Genomic DNA, 21755 nt, shown 5'->3' with positions numbered 1-21755 from the left:
AGCAGATCATAAGTGAAAAGAGATTTTTATTAGACAGCCTTCAAGGCCATTTGCGTTCCTGTAACTCCCTCCCTAAAGAAGGCTGCAGAACTGTTTAGCAAAACAAGAGAAAAATCTAGCTAGCCTGGCCAATGGTTAGGGATTGTTGATGTTATAACCCAAAACATCTGGATGGCAATCCCCTTCCTTGGCTCAATCCAGCATGGCCAAGAGTGAGGGATTGTGTTAGCTGCAGTCCAAAGCATCTGAAAAACATTAGATTACCTACTCATGGATCACAGCACAAGGATTTGGGTAGCAGAAGTGCAGAGGAGTATGGAGATGATCTTGAAGAAGGAATTCAACAGCTATTATGTAAACATCAACTTAGTCCAGATAGATAGGAGGGGGTGAGGAAAAACTCAAGATTGCCCCACCGTGATTCTCTTTAGTATAAGATGGGAGAGAGGGAATCTCTGTAACACTTTCAAGATTCTGCTATAACCTATAATAATACAGTAGAGTCCTATTAGTTCATGTGGTCTATGTTTCCTGACCTGGTCTACCTCAGAGGGCTGACAAGAAGGAGTTGCAATTTTACTAGCAGCTTTTGTTATCCTATTATTCAGGATGCATGAAGTAAGTCCTGATCTAGGTGTATGCTCTGGTTTATATTTCCTCTTCCATTGTGATGCTCAGTGGTAGGAAAGCTCTTGCCACCAGGTGTGTATGACCATTTGTTTAATGACCATTTGAAGTTACAATGGTGCTGAGTGATACTTATGACCAGTCCTCACACTTATGACTGTCATAGCATCCATGTGGTCACGTGATCAAAATTATGGTGCTCAGTAACCAGCCTGCATTTCTGACCACTGCAGCATCCCACGGTCATGTGATCACCATTTGTGACCTTACCTGCTGTCTTCCCACAAGCAAAGTCAATGGGGAAGCTGGCAGGAAGTTGTGAGACACAGTCATGTGAAATCCTTGCTTAATGACCACAGTGAAAATGCCAGAAATACCACCGTAAGTTGTTGCAGTCATGTGGGATCCTTGCTTAACAACCACATTGCTTAGCGGTAGAGTTTCCAGTCCCAATTAGGGTTAAGTGAGGACTACCTGTATTGCATTTCCTGAATTGGGATTTACTCAAAGCCCTCCAGCTCTTGGGATGATGTCAGAAAGTTTGAGATGGAGTGTCCTGTTGTAGTCCCCTGGTCCTGCAGATTCCTTTAGTTGGGCATCTGGGGTGGTCTTCTTTGACATTCATCAGGACATGTTGATTGCTCTTAATCACAGAATCTACTGGTTTGTGCAAAATGATCCAACACTTTCAGAGATCTCCTTCATTTCTGGAACTTGATAGAAGTTATGAGAACTAGAACTTGTTAGTTAACATTTCTGGAAAATGTTAGAGTCATGACCTCATCCCAACAGCACTACATATTATAGCATGTATGACTTCATATTGAGTGACATCATTCTTTCTCATCCCTCTTCCATATTGTATCCTTCCAGCAGCACACAACTTCCAATATGCACACTGGCAGGGCAAGTGGTTAATGAAGGACTACATCAAAACTTGCTTTTGCATTTCCCCTTCCCCCCTGAATATCCAATTTAATAGCAAATAAAATGGACTCTTTGGAGAGGACTCTTTGGAGAAGACGCTGATGCTGGGACAGATTGAAGGCAAAAGGAGAAGAGGATGTCAGAGGATGAGATGGTTAGATGGCATCACTGAAGCAATGGGCATGAAACTGAGCAAACTCAGGGAGGCAGTGAAGGACAGGAAGGCCTGGCGCAATATGGTTCATGGGGTCACGAAGAGTCGGACACGACTTGACGACTGAACAACAGCAAAAATGGCTTTTGATTTTTTTCATTCCAAGGAAGAACATTTCACTGACTTTCTTATTACATGGATACAGGCTCCTTGTCCTTGTGACTTAATTGAGAAATAATTCTGTATGAGGGTGTCCTCTTTTCTTTCTTTAGTCTTTCTCCAGTGGTCTGTAGCATCCCTGTGTTCCCACCTTCCATTAAATCCCAAGAAGCATATTTTTTGTTTTTGTTTTCCAAACTAGGAAGATAAGATGCCAGGGAGGCTGCAGAGTACAAGAAAAATTTCTGGTGATGGTGAAGTAAATTCTAAATCATCACCCTTATTTTCTAAAGCCCTCTGAGAAGGAGGTGCAAAAGCAGAAGCCACTTTTGCAGGAAAAGAAAATGTTAGAGTCATAGGAAGATCGATATTGGCATTGTATTAATAGGGCTGTGTGAACTTTCAGTTTACATATTTGAATCACCACTTTGAATCAAATTGGCTAATGTATCTGATGCACCTGTTCAAACTGAATGCCATTTCTGAACAAACACTGAATGATACACAGGCTTCTTAGCTGGTGTTCCTGTTTTTTGCATGCTTGGGAAGGGATCTTAGAAGTCATCTAGTTCAACCCCCTGCTTACTGCATGGTCCACTACAGCAGTGTTTCTCAACCTTAGCAACTTTAAGATGCGTGGACTTCAACTCCCAGAATGAAGTCCCCATGCTGGCTGGGGAATTCTGGGAGTTGAAGTCCACAGATCCTAAAGTTGCCAAGGTTGAGAAACACTGCACTACAGCATCTCTAAAAGACTGCCTGTATTTGAAGATCTCTAGTGAAAGAAAACTCACCATGGAGCAGCCTGTCCCACTATCTGTAATGGTGTGTGGGAAAGACCTTGGGAGACAGGGTGAACAGATACTGCCTAGGGAACAGTCAGATAAGGGAGGGCAGAGCCTGCAGCTGCATAATGGGCGGGGCAAGAGGCTCAGAAGGGATCCTCCCTAGTCTCTTGGGCTGTAAAGATGAAGGCGGGAGAATTGTACTTTCAGACTTGCAAGATAGATGTCAGACTTACCAGGTAGGCCAGACAGGAAACACGACCAGATAAACTAAATTTACTTTATTATAAAGCTACATCAACAGAATCTTGCAAGTCTGAAAATACAATTCTCCCACCTTCACCTTTACACCCTGAGAACCTAGAGAGGATCCCTTCTGAGCCTCTTGCTCTGCCTACTAATCAGCTGTGCACTATGCTGTTATCTGACCATTCTCTAGGCAGCATCTCCCAAGGTCTTCATCTCCCAAGGTCTTTCCCACATACCATTACACTATCTGACAGCTTGTATAGTCAGGACATTTCTCCTGATGTTTAATCTGAACTCCTTCCTTGTAATTTTAATCATTGGTTCTGGTCCTGGTCCTGCCCTCTGGGGCAACAGAGAATAAGTCCACTCTCTGTTCTATATGACAACCCTTCAGATATTTGAAGACTACTATGATATCTCTCCTTAGTCATCTCTTTTGTAGGCTAAACATACCCAGATCCTTCCTGGGGCTTGGTTATCATCTTGGCACTCCTCTTCTGAACTCACTTTTATCCGTCACTATCGTTTTTGAATAGTAGTGACAAGGACTGGACACTGTATTCCCAGTGAGGGCTGACCAGGGCAGAAAACAAGTATGTCTTGTGATCTGGCCTCTATCCTCCTGTTAATGTACCCCAAGAGACCATTTGACTTTTTAGCAGCTGTATTACACTGCCGGCTCTTGTTCAACTTGTGGTTGACAAGGACACCCAGAACTCTTCACATGTACTACTACCAAGCCAGGTCTCCCCCATCTTATACTTGTGGCTTTCATTCTTCCTATCCAGATATATGGTTTTACATTTCTCCCTATTAAATTCCATCCTATAATTTTAGCTCACTTCTCAAGCTTTTTTAGACCTTTTACAATCTTCTCTGTCTGCTCTAAAGTCTTACCCCTCATTTCTTGCTTTGTGTCACCTGGAAGCTTTATTCAGCTCTATCAAAGGAGAGATAGTCTGGTAGGATTCGTTGGGGACAGACCTATGTTGACTCCTGCTGATTATAGCATGTCTGTCCAAGGAGTCACAAACATGCTATTTAATAAATAATATAATGCCCAGTATGGATGTCAATCTGAGAGATCTGTAGCTTCCCCAGGCTGCTGCCGCCGCCTCCTCCTCCTCCTCCTCCTCCTTGAAGATGGGGACAGATTTGCTCTCCTCCAAACTTCTGGGGCCTTGACAGTCCTCCATGACTTCTTAAGGATTACCAAGAATGGTTCCCCTATCATCTCTGCTGGTTTCTTTGTACCCTCGAATGTAATCTATCTGGCCCTGGAAGCTTGAATTCATTTAAGTTAGTTATGTTCTCTCTTACCTTCCCCTTTTCTATCCCAAGGTTTTTTCCCCCCTTCCTTCTCCCATGGTATAATGATGACCAGCACAGGCTCTATTTCCCTTCGGAGAGAAGACACGTGCAAAACAGGAATTAAAAAGTTCTGCCTTCTCACCGTTTCCCGTTACTGATTTACCACGTTGCATCTTGTAAGGAGGTTTGCTGGATCCAGCCAAAGGAAGCAAGACATGAAGGCAATCCATGTTTGTTTGTTTACTTCTATATTACTCTTCTTTTCAGAAATGATGCTCATTTAGCAAAGATAACTGTAATGCCAACAATTAAAACAAAATTAAAACTTCATTAAAACATAATTAAAAACAAATTTAGGAAACGGCATCCAGCTAGCAAACCAGTTTTATGTACCACTGGTATGATTGAGTAAAAATGTATTTGTCAGCTGGTGGAAGGATAATAAAAACAAAACAAGCGGGCAAAAAAGGGGAACAGGCCTAGTCACCTTTGGCAGGATTTTTCAAAGCTGAGGAATACTCACTCAGTTCATCTGTCAGACTGGCCTCTGATGATGGGAAAGATCTCTCTGAATGTTCTAAATCCAAACGAAAATGTCCTTTTTCAACCTGAGGATTTCTTACTATTGTTCCCCAAGGAGATCAGTTTCATCCTCTTTTATCATTATCAAAGCCAATATTATTTTTCTTGGGAGAGCTATCCCTGTGGCTTAACCCAGTACTGCAGTGGGCATCCTGTGACCTATTAAACACATGCAATTTCCACATCGATTTCTGTAGCCTTGGAGTCTCTCTGGGTGCAGTACTAAGTTTTAATAATGCCACGGCTGAAAATCAGCAGTGGGGGTTCCCGCTGCTCTGAGTCAAATGCACATGATAAAAAGGTGGCATATGCAGTAATTCAGGCCTAAGGAAAAAAAAAAATCTCCTTCAAACTGACTTCCTGCTGACTTGATGGAGACATCCATGTAGTATAGGGGAAATGATATGGAAGTGGTTCGGCTTCGTCTTATGGGGTATTTTTTTTCTCTGAACTTCCTTGTCTAACCTTTTCAAGCCATGGACTTCGTTAGTTAAAAAAAAGTGCTCAGAATTATGCCCTGATCAAGAGACATAATTCTTGTGATGGAAAATGGGCAATGAAACAAAAATTGTGCTTGCTGCAATTCATTTATTTATGCAAATGTAAATCTTAAAGTTCGTTGAATACCCTTAAGACTCTTACAGAACCCCATCAAGTTCTCTCTGGTTTAAGGGTACAGCCCTGGGATTTCTTGTGGTCTCCCATCCAAATATTAACTGCATGTCATCCTACTTAAGCTTTCTGTGATCAGCCAGGAAGAAAAGGAATACGCTGGAAAAGCTCTCAAATTCCTCCCTAAATCCAGGAGAAAAAGAAGTCCCAGTCCTGCTCACATATATAATGTATTTCTCCTCACTTTGCATAGCCACCTTGCTGATTTCACCCATTGCCCGCCCACTATGGTTTCACTTCTCCAAACTCTACATCTGGTCTTTGGGTCATTAGAAACTTACCACTTTGATCATGTTCATTTCCTATTCACATGTATTCCTACTGGATTTTTACTTTCCCATTGTGAACATATGTACATATGTGTCTAGGGGATGAGTTTTACATTCCTCCTCTTTTTGAAAAAGGATTTATTGCCTCTTGGCTTCACTGGAAGACATGAGTGCCACCACATGCTTTGAAATATGATCATGTATTTCTCTGGGTCTGTGTTAAAAGCAGGAAATGCATCACATGCTAGGATCTAAACCTTGCTTTACAATCTGCGATACCTTAATTCACACAGCCTGCCAAAACAAGGCCAGAAAGATTAATAACACACCTTAGAGCAGTGTTTCTTAACCTTGGCAAGATTAAGATGTGTGGACTTCAACTCTCCAAATTCCCCAGCCAGCACTCTGGCTGAGGAATTCTGGGAATTGAAGTTCACACATCTTAAAGCTGTCAAGGTTGAGAAATGCTGCCTTAGCCCAATGTGCAAATTCAGCCATCTGTCAGGCTTTAGGATGGTTACCTTAAACCAAATGCAGATCTGTATCCCAAGCACAAATTGTAGAGTCTTCTTTAGTGAGATTTATTGAAGTGGGAGAGAGAGAATGTTGGAAACATCTCAGCAGCTACTGTTTCCCATTTAGAACTAATTTGCCTTGGAAGATGTGAAGGCGGAGTCTTTTGTAATGTCTTTCTAATGCCTTCTATGAACTGGTGAGGGCAGATCCTTAAAGGGTGAGCTTACAAGCATTAAACCATCACCTGAATCTTTGTCAGCTTGTGAACTGACCTATACAATATCCAGTGAGTTTTTATAGCTGAGGGTGGAGATGAACCTGGTTTCAGTTTAACATTCAGACCACTTTATGGGATTTGCTAAAAGTGTTGATCTCAATGAAGGTCACCATCTAATCTGAATATCCATTTGGGACATACAGATTGGGTGAATCTGGTTTCTCCCTTGTATTTTGAATGTACTATTCTTCTTGTCTGGGAGAAGTCAGACACAGGTTTAGGAAAGAGCAAAACAAAGCCTGTGAATCGGTTGATGGCACTTTCTGAACAGATTTTGTTATTTATTCTGAGACTTCTTGGGGGGTTGAATTTTTTTTTGAAAAAAATTGAGAGAATGAGAAAACAGGAGCTGGAACTGGTTGGATAGAATATTAAAGGATTAAAATTGTTCCTTGATGAAACCATCTAATCTACATTCTCATCACAGTTGATTTCCTGGCACAATTATCTGAGCCTCCCAAGCTGTTGGGTGCTCATGTCATCCACCAATTATTCTTATTTGCAGCTCCCTGGGTCAATTTATTTGGCATTTTTACTCAGAAATCTCTCATTAGCAGTGCATTCGTTAAGGAGTCAATTGTATGAATGAATGGAGACTGGGTAGTCTAAAGGAACATGGAAAAGGCAGTGATCATTTAATAAATAGGGTGAACAATATGATGTCTAGGATGGGCCAGGAAGCAGTTTGTTGAGCAGAGAACCTAAAATCTCCCCCTTGCTCAGGCTCTGTAGCTGGAGGTCCTACTTTGGGGACCAAACATGGCAGAACCTAGCCGAACTTAGCTAATTTTGAAAAAGGTAACAGCGGGACATGATTATACTTGGATATGAGATGACCAGGAAGCCCTAGGGTTGTAGTTCAGACTAGGAATTAAAAAAATCTTGGAAATAGGGAATGACGACATCTCCATTTTTGCTACATGTGTTTCCATGTCTGTGTTTGTGGAAAGAGAGACAGAGTAAATACACATGGATGTACACATTAAATTATTAGGAGTCATGCTTGACTTGGAGGCTCTACTTTTTCCTTTCTCTCTGGGGAGAAAGAATTTTAAAGTTCCATTTTTTTTTTTTAGAAAAGAGGTACACAGTTTTTTTAGGCCAAAGTCTTACTGGCTTGGAGAGGCATTCCAGGAATCATACTCCAGGATAAAGAAGTAAGTAGGGCTAAGATAAAGCTTAATTTGATTCATTTGCATTTTTTTTAAACAATCAAGTACAATTGCCGTGATTGCCTCTTCTGTATACTTAATCTTGTCATCTTTTGTATGTTCAGAATTGAAGTGTGGTAATAATTTTTAGAAGAACTCAGAGCAACCAAAGCTTAAGGGGAATAGGTGGCCTTGGTCCTCAAAGAGAAGCAATGCTAAAAAGAAGGGCTTATGAGGATCTTTTGTTGTTTCCCCTTAAAAATAATCATTAGATGAGGATTATTGCATCCAGTTTTTCACACCCCACTTTAAGGATTCAGACAAATTGAAACAGGTTCAGAGAAGAGCAGCAAGGATAATCAAGGACTCTTATGGAGAGAGATTGAATGAGCTGCACATGGTCAGCCTTGAGAACAGATGTCCAGAGAGGGGATAGGATAGTACTCTTCAGATACGTGGAAGTATAGTACACAGACCTGTTCTCATTCGGTAGGACATAGAATAATGGATCTAAGTGTAATGGTATGTGGGAAAGACCTTGAGAGATGTAGATGCTGCCTAGGGAACCTTCAGATAAGAGAGGGCATAGCCCACAGCTGCATAATGGACAGAGAAAGAGGCTCAGAAGGGACCCTCCCTAGTTTCTCAGGTTGTAAAGGAGACGGTGGGAGTATTGTACTTTCAGACTTGCAAGATTCGGTTAATGTAGCTTTACAATAAAGTGGAATTAGTTTATCTGGTCATGTTTCCTGTCTAGTCTACCTGGTAACATTGACAATAGGTTACAAGATGGCAGATTCCAGTGGAACGATAGAGCTTTCCAACTTAAAGAGTAGTTGTACAGTGGAACAAATGATCAGAGAGTTGTTAGACTCCTCTTAATTATATGTGCTTAAGCAAAGACTGGACAGCCATCTATCTGGGATGTTTACTTTTGATTCCTGTGCTGAACAGGGGTTGGATTGGATGGCCTCAATATTCCCTTCCAATGATTCAGTAACTCAGCGCAATCATCATAATGATTTGATTAATATTATCCTGTATTTTCGATGTTCTCTACAGATGAAAGCCTTTTCCTTCTTAGCCATCACTCTCTCTTCCTTCTTGGAAATACACACAGTTCTAAAAATTATAGATAGCATCTTCCAATGCCTAATCAAATTATTCAAAACCTGTTGGGATTTTTTTTTAAATAATTTTTTCTTGTTGTTCCTCCTCCTCCCTCCTTACCTTGAAGTACCACAATCTGCCAAACTACACTATGATATGTGCACAGATGGCAACACTGAACGTCCGTTATTCTTGGTTAGAAAAATAGTTGAAACCAGCTTAGAGTTGAGAGCACTACCAGTGTGATAAAGTTGCAGATTATTTTTTTCTTCTCCCTCCCCTCCCCTCCTCCAAGTTACATTTAGATAACATGTACATAAGAATACTTGCGTAGAAAAAAGTGCATAGAGAAAGTTGTGTAGAAACACATATGGGAGGCAGTTATATGTTGAACATAAAAATATTGCAGGAAGAGGCGCTTTTAAATGGCAGCCATGGTAGATTTTCTAGGTGTTTTTCTTTAGTAAAAAGCTTCACAGCAAAATTAGAACAATTAGTATGAGCCAGAGTTTCACTGCTCTGCACATCTCTTGCTGTGGCTCCTCAGAGGTTGTTAGATGCAAATTCTGGCTGATTTCTCATGACCAAGACTTCCTATATGGGCGAAGACCATCCAGCCCTCTCAGTCAATGGCTCCAGAGGTCTGTCTTCAGTTGCCATTCTTTCCACTATTATAGGATAGGGGGTTCGGGTTTTAGTTTTATTTACCACTGTATTTTAATTGCATTGTTTAAAATCTATTATTATGAGGTATCAGATGATCCATATTTACTATTTGTAAATTGTACAAACAAGAGCTCTTTAATATGTATGCAACTGATAAAGCAAGCACCCTTTATTCATTTTATTATTTATCTTGGCAGTGCTACACGCCACCCAGTCACAGTGGCTTCAGGAGGCTCTCATTTTAACAACAGAAAAATATTGATCCGAACTGTAAAAAGCTGCACAGCAAAACTCTAAAAGATTGGAGGACAACATAAAAAATGATGTTTTGAGCTGTCTCCTAGAGTGGATCACAGAGGACACGAGCCTCAGGTCCAACAGCAAGTTTTTCATAATTCAGGTCAATTCAAGATTTTGTTTTAGGCATATCTGCATGGTTGCAAGCATGCACTAAATTTACAGGGACACGCTTTTAAATAAATATATTAGCAGGCCATGCATTCTGAGCTTGATCTTACCTGTTCAGATAGGTCAGCCAGCTAGATCTCTTGTATGTAATGCCATTGTCTGATGTCGGATGGGTCGGGACATATAAAATAGCTTATATGATACAGCCCACAGCCTGTGGAACTTCCTGCTAGAAATGCACCCTCCAGTTTCCTTTTCTGTGATCTGATGGCAGCAGACTGTGTTCTCAGTCTGGCAGATCTATAACCTGGTCAGTTCTTAAATGTGTTCAATTACTTTAACTGGTACTTTTCTCCATTTTGAAGGAGGAGTCGTTTATCATTTTACCAAGAATTTCCTGGAGCATTTTGTAAGGGAAAAAAGATATCCTACATCTAGATGTTTTTTCAGAATTATATTAGTAGTGATGCTTGACTGAGCGTTTAGTTGTGAGCAATTCTCTGGTTGATTCTGCAGGATTGTTCAAGCTGCTATGTCACAAGCAGGAACTAAGATTTAGGAAAAAATCCTTTGGTACTTGCATCTGTCTCTATTTTTGCACGAGATACCTAGGATTTGAAGATAAATCTTGCATCAGTCTATTCACTGTATGCATCTGATGAAGTGAATTGCAGCTCACAGAAGCTTATGCTTTATATTATGCTTTATTATTATGGTTGGTCGCACAGTCAGCCAGATGTTTAGACTGGATTTGGCATTTTTATCCTATTGAGTCCTTCCCAAGGACCTGGGATACGCAGATGTTGCTTTTTGATGGTGTTAAAGACAGAATATAAGCTGTTCCAAGTAAAGCTGCCTTTTGCAGTTGACTGATGGTGATTTTGGCAATGCCAATGGTGCTCAAGTGGTGCTCCAAATGTTTTTGGATTGCACCCAAGGCACCTACTACTCTTGCTACTATCTTTGCTTTCTTTTGCCATAGTCGTTCTACATCTATTTGCAGGTCTTTATATTTTGTGATTTTCTCCAGTTCTTTCTCTTCTCTTCTGCTGCCTCCAGGTATTGCAGTGTCCACTATCCAGACTTTTTTGTCTTTCTTATCAACAATTGCTAAGTCTGGGCTGTTGTGTGGCAGGTGCTTGTCTGTTTGAATTCTAAAGTCCCAGAGCACTTTAGTTTTTTCATTTTCTATTATTTTGTCTGTTTTGTGGTCCCACCAGTTCTTGCTTGCGGGCAAGTGGTATTTCTTGCAGATATTCCAATGCACCATTGTTGCTACTTTGTCATGCCATTCTTTGTAGTCAGTCTGTGTGATCTTCTTGCAGCAGCTAGCTAGGTGGTCCACTGTTTCTTCAGCTTCTTTGCAGAGGTGGCATTTGCTGTCTGCTGCTGTCTTCTCAATTCTGGCTTTATATGCATTTGTTAAGGCTGGTCCTGGGCAGCCAGAATTAGCCCCTCTGTCTCTTTCTTTAACTTTCCTGTTCTTAGCCATTGCCAGGTCTTGTTATCTGCTTTGCCTGCTAGTTGTTTTATGTACTGGCTGTGTAATACTTTGCCTTGCCATGTCTCTTTTCTATTCTTCATTTGGTCTTTCTTGTAGGCCAGTTTGGTCTCTTTGGTACTCAGTAAGCCTTCATGGTGTAGTAGCTTCAGTGCATCTTCTTCACTGTCCTGCAGATATTCTTCCAATGCCCTTTTTTCTTCTTCAACTGTCTGGTGTACTTGTAACATTCCTTGTTCTTCATCATCATCATCATCATCATCATCATCATCATCATCTTATGTTATTATTATTTATTATTAAACTTTATTATTTTATTATGCTTTTTATTATGCTTTATTAATGCTTATGCTTTATTACAGATGGTCCTCACTTAACAATGGTAATTGGGACTGGAATTTCCATCACTAAATGATGCGGTCATAAAGCTCAATGTCATGTGACCACATCGCTTAGCAACAGCATCCTGGCAGTCCCTGTTGCTGTTGTTAAGTGAGGATCACAGGTCATTATACAAGGATGATGGGTCATTAAACAAGGATCTCACGTGACCGAGACTTGTGACTTCCTGCCTTTCATACTTGCAAGATTGATGTTGTCCTCGCAGAGAAAACCAGATAGGAGTCACAACCAGATGAGCTATTTCTACTTTATTGTAAAGCTACGTTGACAGAATCTTGCAATATGATCCGTAAAGGGTTGCCAGAACTTTATAAAAACATGCCTTATTTTAACTTTGATCCAATAAACCAACTTTATATTCTTTCCTTTTACTTCTGAAAATCTTAATCTTGAATTCACTCAAATATTGTGGTAGGATTTGATCTCTCTTCAATTCCTCTTTGTCCCATCACTAAGCCTTCTTTGAGGCTTTAACAAGCCTCTTTTGCAATTCCAACAAAAAGACATTATCCAAGTCATTCTCTTGGTTTATCATTTGTATTTCCCCTTAATTTTTAAAACTTTAGCCAGCTTCTTTTGTATATCCAGTAAAGAGTCCTTATCCAGGTCATTCTCTTGGCCTGTCACTTGTATTTTAATCCACACTTTTTTTTTAATCCAGTAATTCTGATTCTACTATTTCTGCATCAAGCAAGATTTGTTTCACACCTGTCATTCCTTCATTAACATTTTTTGAACATAGTCTATCCATAGAAGCAGACATCATTATTGATATTGTTGATATTGTGGGTACTAATTTTTGGCCCCATTCTTTAAAGATCTCCTTTAGTATTTCAAATGTTTGTGTCATTTTGTAAATCCCAATCCTGATCCAAACTGAAAGCAGGTTTAATTTTTTTTTCTTTGCTTGGAATCTTTAGTCCCCTCTAGTGTCCAGTTTAGATCATAAAGTTTCTAATCTCTGTTACTATGTATAGTAGACAAAATAATTTTGGTTCCCACGAAAAGCTGTTTATTTTATATTGTTGTTGTTGTCGTTAAGTTGTGTCTGACTCTTCGTGACCCCATGAACCCTATCGCGCCAGGCCTTCTTGTCCTTCACTGCCTCCCTGAGTTTGCTCAGTTTCATGCTCATTGCTTCAGTGATGCTATCTAACCATCTCATCCTTTGCCGTCCTCTTCTCCTTTTATTTTATATAGTTAGTTCCAAAATCTTATAGTAAAATTTTCCATGTTTGAAATTTGTCTGAACCCTTAATTTCCTTAACTTTCTTAGTTCAGAATCTTATTTAGCTTTTTGCCATTTATTTCAAGTTCTTTAAATTCTTAAACTTATAGTTAATTTTTCTTTTGTTCAGAAATGAAGATAGACTCACCAGGTGGCTTTTCAAACTTGTTGTTCCGAAAATACCTAATAGCTTTAAGATGGTTAAATGAACAAGGGAGGCATGGCGAACTAAACACATCTTTGGAGAGTGGAGATGATGATCGTGGCAAAGACTGAAGAACCAGTGAGTAGACCGGTTCTTTGGAACCTCTCCAGATAAGGAGAGGACAGGAGATTGCCTACATGTGCTCCAGATGGCTGCTCCTCATGAGGAGACTGCAGGACAGTGGTCTTCTACGGGTTTGAGCACCAAGAGACAGGATCCATCATCAAGATGACCACCATGGTGGAGCCTTTTAAAGGACACTGAATTTGCTAACCTTGCTTTCTAATCACTTTTGAAAATTGCTCATTTAACCATCTGAAAGCCTGACCACGTTTCTCTTTGTCCCATGTTATACTAAACAGAATTAAGGCTGGGTTGTTCTGAGTTTCTTTCTCACACTTATTTGATCTCTGGACGGTGTAACCTCTTCTCCAAGTCCCCCCTCATAAGGGCTTGTTCCTTTCTTCCCCCCTTAATGGCTCTTTCATAGCTTTCACAAGTTCAACTCTAAATTCCTTTACACCCAATGAACTTCTATGGTTGAAGGAAAACTAGAAGCTGGACCTCCGCACTCGGCCAATACCTTAATCACTATGCCACACTGACTCTCTTGATTGCTTTTAGTGTTTAGTAACCAAAATTGGGTCAGAAAACAGGTTATGGGGAGGATTAAAGCTATAATAAATAAATTAACATTCTAGAACAGTGTTTCTCAACCTTGGCAACTTTAAGATGTGCGGACCTCAACTCCCAGAATTCCATGCAGGCTGGGGAATTCTGGGAGTTGAAGTCCACACATCTTAAAGTTGCCAAGGTTGAGAAACACTGTTCTAGATCAAGTCAACTGTAGAGTGACCCATATCAAAATGTTGCAATGCATCCTGGCTTGTAGTAGGAGTGGTGCTAGGTTTCCTTGCCTTCTCCAAATTGCCAAAAACTAACAGATGTTTCCAGTTTACTTTAATCCTTTCCCACCAGTTATTTTTCTATTTCCTTCCTTTCCCAACAGATCATCACAGTTCTATAGCTACTGAGCATGCATAGTCTTTTACTGAAGAGGTGGTGATCCATCATAATGTGATGGTTTTTATTTTTTTTTAACTTTTGCAAATCTGAAATAGGAATAAAGTCTTCCTCCCTCTTTGACATTTTTTTAAAAAAATTATGCTCCGATAAATTATGCTGAACATGAGAAAAAAGCAAACACAAGCAACAGCATTAGAAGGATCAACCTAGCCTCCAAACAGATAAGCGTTGCAATTAAAAAAGGGAAAAACTGGGGAAAGGCATTGCAATTATGTTTTAAACTGAATAAGTCCAAAAACGTTAACCATAGTGCTTGAGAGTCTTCTTTCCTTGCCCTTTTAACAAAATGGCCACAACAAGTGATTCAGATATGGACAAATCAACCACCCATTGCTGCAGATGAAGAATTTGTGGTTATTCATTATTAAACTGTATGCTGGAGGGGAGGGACACTGATCAATGGGAACAATTCTCACAGAATTGGAGAGTTAAACTGTTGAATTGACTGACATCAGATATGGTGAGGACCATCCACTGAGTTGGTTTTAAAAGGGGATGGGACAAATTTAAGGGAAGATTGAGGCTACCAATGATGGCTAATCTTGATGACTGATTGCCATCTGTGGAATCACAGCTGTTGGAAAGTGAGCAACTATGGAAGGGGGCTCTCACCTTTTTGGACATCTCTGTGTGCTCCTTGAATGCATCTGGTTAGCCACTGTGTGGCCAAGAAAGGCTAGGCTTAGTGGCTTGCTGGCTTGCTCCATTAGGACTCTTAAATTTCTCATGTTCTTATTGCATATCCTTGAGTGTTTTGTAATCCCATCTGACAATTTGATTTGGCTTTGAAAGAGAATTCGTAAGAAACACCTTGAGTTTCTGCTTCTTTCTCATTCAATGAAACTAAAATATGGACTACTGATTTGGTGAGTTCACATCCTTTGGGGAATGCCAAGACTGTATAAAAATGGAGCACAGCTTATACATTGATGGATTAATTGATTGACTGATTATGTGCCATAAAGTTGGTGTTGCCTCTTAGCAACCACATAGATGGATTTTCTCCAGGACGTTCTGTCTTCAACCTGGTCCTTTGGACCTTCCAGTGGTTTACCCATCACCACTGTAATTGAGTCCAAGTAAACACATATGGATGGGGAAAATGCCTTTTGTCCCATTCTGTTCTTCTGCCCTGGTCTCTCTGAGCATGAATAACTCCCTGTCACACCTGTTTTGCAACTTCTCCCTTGCATGTGATTTATTTTTTCCTCATGATTTCAGCCTGCCAGACCACGAGAAACCTGGGTGCAACTCCTTGGCCATTCCCTGGCATAACCATCATTAGATCTGTTTGAGCATGCATCATGTCCTTTCTGTCGAGAGAGAAAGATATGAGCAAACATTGCCGAGTCAATAGATAAGAGCAGATGGAGAAACCGGGGACAAGGCGTGTGTGCAACTGTGTGTGTGCTTCTGGGGGGAGAGGAACAGGAGGGAGAGGAGAATCTTTTTTGCAATCCTGTCGCCATAGAAACCTAGCTCTATATAACTCACTCTCAGCTACTCCAATGCTAGAAATTACCTGAAAATGGAGTTTACCTGCAGCCTTCATAGTAGGTATGATGGGTTCTATTGAAGCTCCGGTGGAAGGCCTCCTCTGCTATTATGGGTAATTGTAATGGGGTTGAGCCTTGATTCAGTGTGAAGTCTCAAGGATTAGAAATCCCTACCCCCTCCAGCTCTTTTCACAAAGTAGAGAAGTTTTCTTGGTGTAACATTTTCAAAGTTTGTGCTTCTCTTCTCTTCTCTTCTCTTCTCTTCTCTTCTCTTCTCTTCTCTTCTCTTCTCTTCTCTTCTCTTCTCTTCTCTTCTCTTCTCTTCTCTTCTCTTCTCTTCTCTTCTCTTCTCCCCCTCCCCCTTCCCCCTCCCCTTCCCCCAGAAGGTATATAAATAGCTAAGCTAAGCTAAGTTAAGCTAAGCTAAATGTCTTGTTTTATAGGAAACAGGAGGCACTGAACAGCACAGATGTGACGGCTCCAGAGAGACCTTTATCTCCGCCATTCACAGCTCCACCAAGTATGAAGGTAAGGATCTACTGTACTGAGCAGATAGATTATGGTGTGTGGTGGCATGTCTCCTTTTGGCTGCTTTGTCTTCCAAATTGTGGGGGTGGGGTGGGGGCTGCATTTCTGTTGGAGCCATTTTCAAAAGAAGGGGAATTGACTCCATCTTCTTTTTGTGGCCACACCCCCGCCATTAACTCAAAGATGATATCTTGCCTCTTATGGCTCACAACACACAACATCACATGGAAAATGATGGCAGTGAAATATGAAAAAAGCAGGTGTAAAAGAAAGACCAATTGTTCAGTAAAAGTGGTCCTCCTGGGGAGACCCAAGCCCACCTCGACAAAAGAAAGATGACTTCGCAAGCTGGAAAAGAGGGCCATCCAAATTTCAAGAGGCAACATTTCCCAACAATGTGGAATATCCACCAACAAGACCTTATTTCTGATCCTAGGAAGCAGTGTCTCCATGATACAGAATTTTCAGTTGATCCTAACGAACAGGCAGCCTGATACGGGTGCAGATGGCTTAGCTTTGGATCTAGACCAGTTTAAGCTTTTAACATATGGGGCAGTTGAGAGCATCATAGCTGCCCTACTGTGTCTAATGGTAGGTCCAGCCTGGCGATGATCCATGTCCTTTTCATAGTTATTATTTAAAAAATAATAATTAGGGAGAGGAAATGTCTCTCTAATGTGATTGTAGGTCCAATTTCCATCAACACTGGCCATCATGCTCAATAATCAGGGATGAAAGTATGTGTAGAGCAGTCTGTCTTCTATTCCTGGTTTAATCATCCTGCTCTGAAAACCCCCAGATGTGACACCTTAAGGTGTGCATCTTGGAATTAATAGACCCCTACCATATAAACAAACAAACAAACCTATTCAATTCCCTTCTTAACAGTGACTGACCATATATTTTGGGGAAGTTGCCACTTAGGGCAAGATAAAAATAGCCAGGTTTTGTTTGTCTTCTAGATCTGGAGTTCAGAAATATACTGCCTCTAGATATGGAGGTTCCATACTTTCCTTTCATAGTAGCAACAATCCTAGTTTCCAGAAAATAATCTAATCTCTTTTAAAAACTATCAGGGTTAGCAAACTTAGTATATTGAGGCAATGAATTCCATAAGCGAGTCTGTTATAAAATTTGGATCTTGAAAACAGAATTAATTATAAAAATATAAATGTATGCAGTTATTGTCTGTAATATAAAGAATTCTGGCCCTAAAAACCAATTTTCTCAATTTGGTTTCCTTCCTGATAAGTTCCAGGAATCATCAAGGTATTTGAATAATTTAAAAGAGGAAAGTAGATTATACAGTGAATTTCAAATAAAACTTCTCTTTCTCTGCACCAAAGAAGAATAGTAGGGGGGAAAAAGCACGGATAAATATACAGTTCTCTTTTCACAGAAGACTGTTGATATGTCTCATAGTTGTTCTTCATTTTTCTTTCTTTGCACATTTGGTCTGGATAAGAAATCACTTAAGATGAACTTTTAATCTCTCTCTCTCTCATAGAAATGCTATTTGTTACTTTATGGTAAGATCAGCTTCATCTCTATGCTCATGAGGTAGGAATTAAATGTAACAAAATCTATTAAATGGTAGAATATACCACGTCAGTAATAATAGAATCACAACGTTGGTTTAGACCGTTGAGGCCATTTTTAAGCTGGAGATATGGAATCAGAATAGCAACTACATACACACAACACATGTAGAACATTTAAAAACTGACTTTTAAAAAGTTTTTTTATCATGTGCCATCAAGTTGGTGTCGACGCTTAGCAACGAAATAGATAGACCTTCACCAGGATGATCTGTCCTCAACCTGGTCCTTCAGATCTTCCACTGGTGCACCCATTGCCACTTTAATCAAGTCCATCCACTTTACTGCTGGTCATTTTCTCCTTCTCGTTCCTTCTAGTTTTCCCAGAGTTATAGACTTCTCAAGAGAGCTAAATCTTGCCATAATTTGTCTAGAATAGGATCATTTGTGCCTCGGGTGAGACAGAATATATTCAAAGAAGAAGTGGACTTAGTAGAAATTATTCTAACAACAGGGAGTGGCTAGAGGGCGTTCGAACATGAAGCAACTGGGCTCGTATACTTTTGATGTAATTTTATTTTTATTTTGTTTTGCTTGGGATTATATTTTGTGTTGATTATATTGTTTAATGTGGAAGAGCCTTGAAAAAGCAAGCCTGTCTACCTATAATATGAAAGGGAGGGGGGGAAACCAAACCACTAGGAGAATTTTCACTTCTCCTCTCTGTTCCAATGCAAGTTGATCAGGCCTCTAGCAGAACTGGCAGGCTGATTTGAGGGGGGGGGGGGATTGTAGGCAGCAAGGTCTGGAACATTTCCAGCTCCCCCCGAAGAGATTGGAAAGAATCACGAGATGTCCTGCCTGCCCAAGACATCACAGAACGCTCATGTTGGTTCTGGGGAAGAAGAGATACTGCTGTTCCCTAGCAACTGGAAATACCCCACGCTGTCACCCAGTCATGATTGAAAATAGGGTTACCATCTGTCTGTTTTTTCTTGGCTCCATATGGGAGCTGAAGGTCTGTGCGTGGTGTCTGGATCCAGATGTTTAGACTAGCTTCCCACTTATTTGTTTATTTGCTTGGCCAAGGGCTGGCCTTTTTTTTTTTGCACCCAATGCCATTTACGAAACTAAAACAAAACCCAGAGAAACCATTGTAGGGAGAATCCATAATCCATGTATTTGTACTGGCCTGACACATCTCCAGCAAATAGATTGTGGTTAGCATCCTTTGTACTCTAGACAGTTGAGAGACAATAACCATAAATATGTAACATGACATTAATGTAATTACGCCTCATTCAAAGGCTATATCAATATTGGAAAAAGCGTAAGAGAAACCAGCCGGTCGGTTAACGATATCCAGTGCCAGTAAGATTATAGTCACTTAATGCATTTTGTTTAAAAGTTCATCTTCTGAGATTTCTCATCCAGACCAAATCTGCAAGGAAAGAAAAATGAAGAATAACTACAAGGCATATCAACAGTCTTCTCTGAGAAGAGAACTGTATATTTATCCTAGGACTTATTATTATTTTTTCCTCCTACCATTCTCCTTTGGTGCAGAGAAAGAGAAGGTTGATTTGACACATTTTTTGGAAAGGCCAGTAGAATTGCAGAGCCATTTTCATGAATGGAGGGTGATGTCAGAGTCTCTCTCTGATCTGCAGCCTCTCTGGCTTCCCACAATTCAGATCAGGAAAGCCCTAAGCATGGATCACCTTGCGTTCAGCTTTTTCAGAGTGGGAAGTGTGGCACGGCAGAGAGGCTGCAAACGAATGGAAAGATGCCCAGCACCTCCAGGAATGGCACCTTCTACCCCTTTTCCTGCCACAAAGTCAGTTTAGGACCCCTTGCCAAAGACATTGGAAAGAACTTCTCAAGCTCTTGGGGAATCAAGGGGAGAAATAGATGCCTCTTTTACAGAGGGAGAAAATGTCCGAGAAGCCTCAATACAGATTTTGGCCCAGCTTTATTTTCACTTTTTCCTCCTTATGAATGGGTTCTTCTCCAAAGTTGCTATGAACTCTGTGTTGGGAAAGAGGAAGAGGTCTAGGTTAGGAATAGGCAAAGTTTTTGGGCCAGGAATTGCCTTTTTCTAAAAAAAAAAAAGTGAAAACTTGCATGGCTAGGGATTGTACTCCTTGGAGGTTAAGAAGTGCAGAAGGAATAGATTGATTACCGTAATGCGCTCTACATGGGGCTGCCCTTGAAGAGCATTCGGAAGCAAAATGCAGTGGCATGGGCAGTTATGAGTGTTCCTTGTTCAGCTCATGTTACACCGCTGCTCTGCAAGCTGCATTGGTTACCAGTTTGTTTCCAGGTTCAGTTCAAGGTGCTGGTAATGACTTATAAAGCCCTACATGGCATGGGGCCAGGTTATTCAATGTCCCTGGTTACATCTACCTGTCCCATCAGGACTGGCAGGAGAGGCGTGTTACAAGTCCCATCTATGAAAGAGAATCATCTCATGGGACCTTTTCTGCCATGGCACCTGCCCTTTGGAACAGCATCCCCCCTAAGGTTAGATTAGCCCCAGCCCAGCCAACCTTCCGGAAGGCTCTTAAGACATAGTTTTGTCATCGTGCCTGGGGGCCCAGTGGTGGTATCGAGCCTGTTGGTTGGTTGCATTATTACTAATTTATTGTACTTTCCCCCAAATTAGTTTATTGTTTTAATTAACTTTTAATTGGTTTTAATGGATTTTATTTTGTTTTATTCTTAATTGTTGTTGTAAGCCACCCAGAGTCACTTAAGTGAGATGGGCAGTGATATAAATTAAATGAATGAGTGAATAAATAAATAGAAATAGTGATGTGAGGTATTGTCGGAAGAGAAAGTGCAATTCTTGTGCGTGGATCCTTTATTTTTGAAAGGGGATGGACTTACCACACCTATTTTTACCAAAACCATGGTGTTAAATTTGGTTGCTTTCTGCTAATTTTGGAAAAATAATGTTGGCAAGGGGAACAGAGAGACAGCTGGGGGCTGGATACAATCTCCCACCTATGCCTTTTAAAGATCTGGTATAGAGAATATGTTTGCTCTGTTTATTATTTCCATTTCTATCCTGTTCCATTTCTGGAGTTCCCTGAGTCAAGGGAATTGTTGCTTGTATGCAAAATCTTTTCTTATATGCAAACATTGATGGAGGATGATCCAGTCTGAAAAAAAAATGGTGTGGCCCATTATGAGAGATGCTGGAAAATGTAGCTTCGTCAAATGTGGAGAGTCACATAGGTTCTTCACTTTACAAATTACTGTAGTAATGTCAGTTTTCAGTAGAAATTGAGTGGGTTCTTCCTAATATAATTTATTTGGACAACATTCCGTGAAAAGACCTTCAGGTCAGTAGCACAAAGATGGAAAGCTGGTGAAAATTTAATTTGCACATGCTGTTTGGCTGGTTTTCAGTTAGAGATACTTGAAGATTTCCTTGATTCAGTATTTTGAAGTGAATCAACCATCTGCAGGGTGGCAAACTAATTTTCTGTGTGGAGCACCATTATCTTTTCAATGCCACTCTCAGCTCAAAAAATGCACAGAAATGCATATAAGCAGAACAGATTCAGACCTAAGCAAGACATTTTGATAGCCGAGGTGAAAGACAAGATGATGCTTTTCCTCCATTGATTAATTGATTATGTGCCATCAAGTCATTTTTGACTCCTAGCGACCACATAGATAATTTTTCTCCATAACAATCTATCCCTAACCATTCAAGTTTCCCAATGGTGTGCTCATGGCCACTGTAACACCATCTTGCTGCTGGTCATCCTCTTCTTCTCTTTTCTCCCACCTTTCCCAGCATCAGAGTCTTTTCCAGAGAGCTGGGTCTTCGCATAACGTATCCGAAATAGGATAATTTGAGCCTGGTCATTTGTGCCTTGAGGGAGAACTCTGGGTTG

General features: G+C 40.5%; 1 protein-coding gene across 2 annotated transcripts in view; it reads left to right on the top strand.

The window, feature by feature from the left end:
• The window catches only part of RAP1GAP2 (RAP1 GTPase activating protein 2), a 198624-nt gene that overhangs the window by 90606 nt on the left and 86263 nt on the right, over positions 1–21755 (top strand). For both annotated transcript variants that reach the window (XM_088152163.1, XM_088152162.1), the window contains one exon: positions 16225–16309. In XM_088152163.1, coding sequence (XP_088008289.1) covers positions 16225–16309 — 85 coding nt within the window. The remainder of the gene's footprint in view (positions 1–16224; positions 16310–21755) is intronic.

This window comes from Python bivittatus, unplaced genomic scaffold (genome assembly GCF_059951505.1).
Source record: "Python bivittatus isolate LINGU-HERP-01145 unplaced genomic scaffold, Pbiv_v1 ctg000690_np1212, whole genome shotgun sequence".
Lineage (NCBI taxonomy): Eukaryota > Metazoa > Chordata > Lepidosauria > Squamata > Pythonidae > Python > Python bivittatus.
This window is presented reverse-complemented; position numbering and strand designations above follow the sequence as displayed.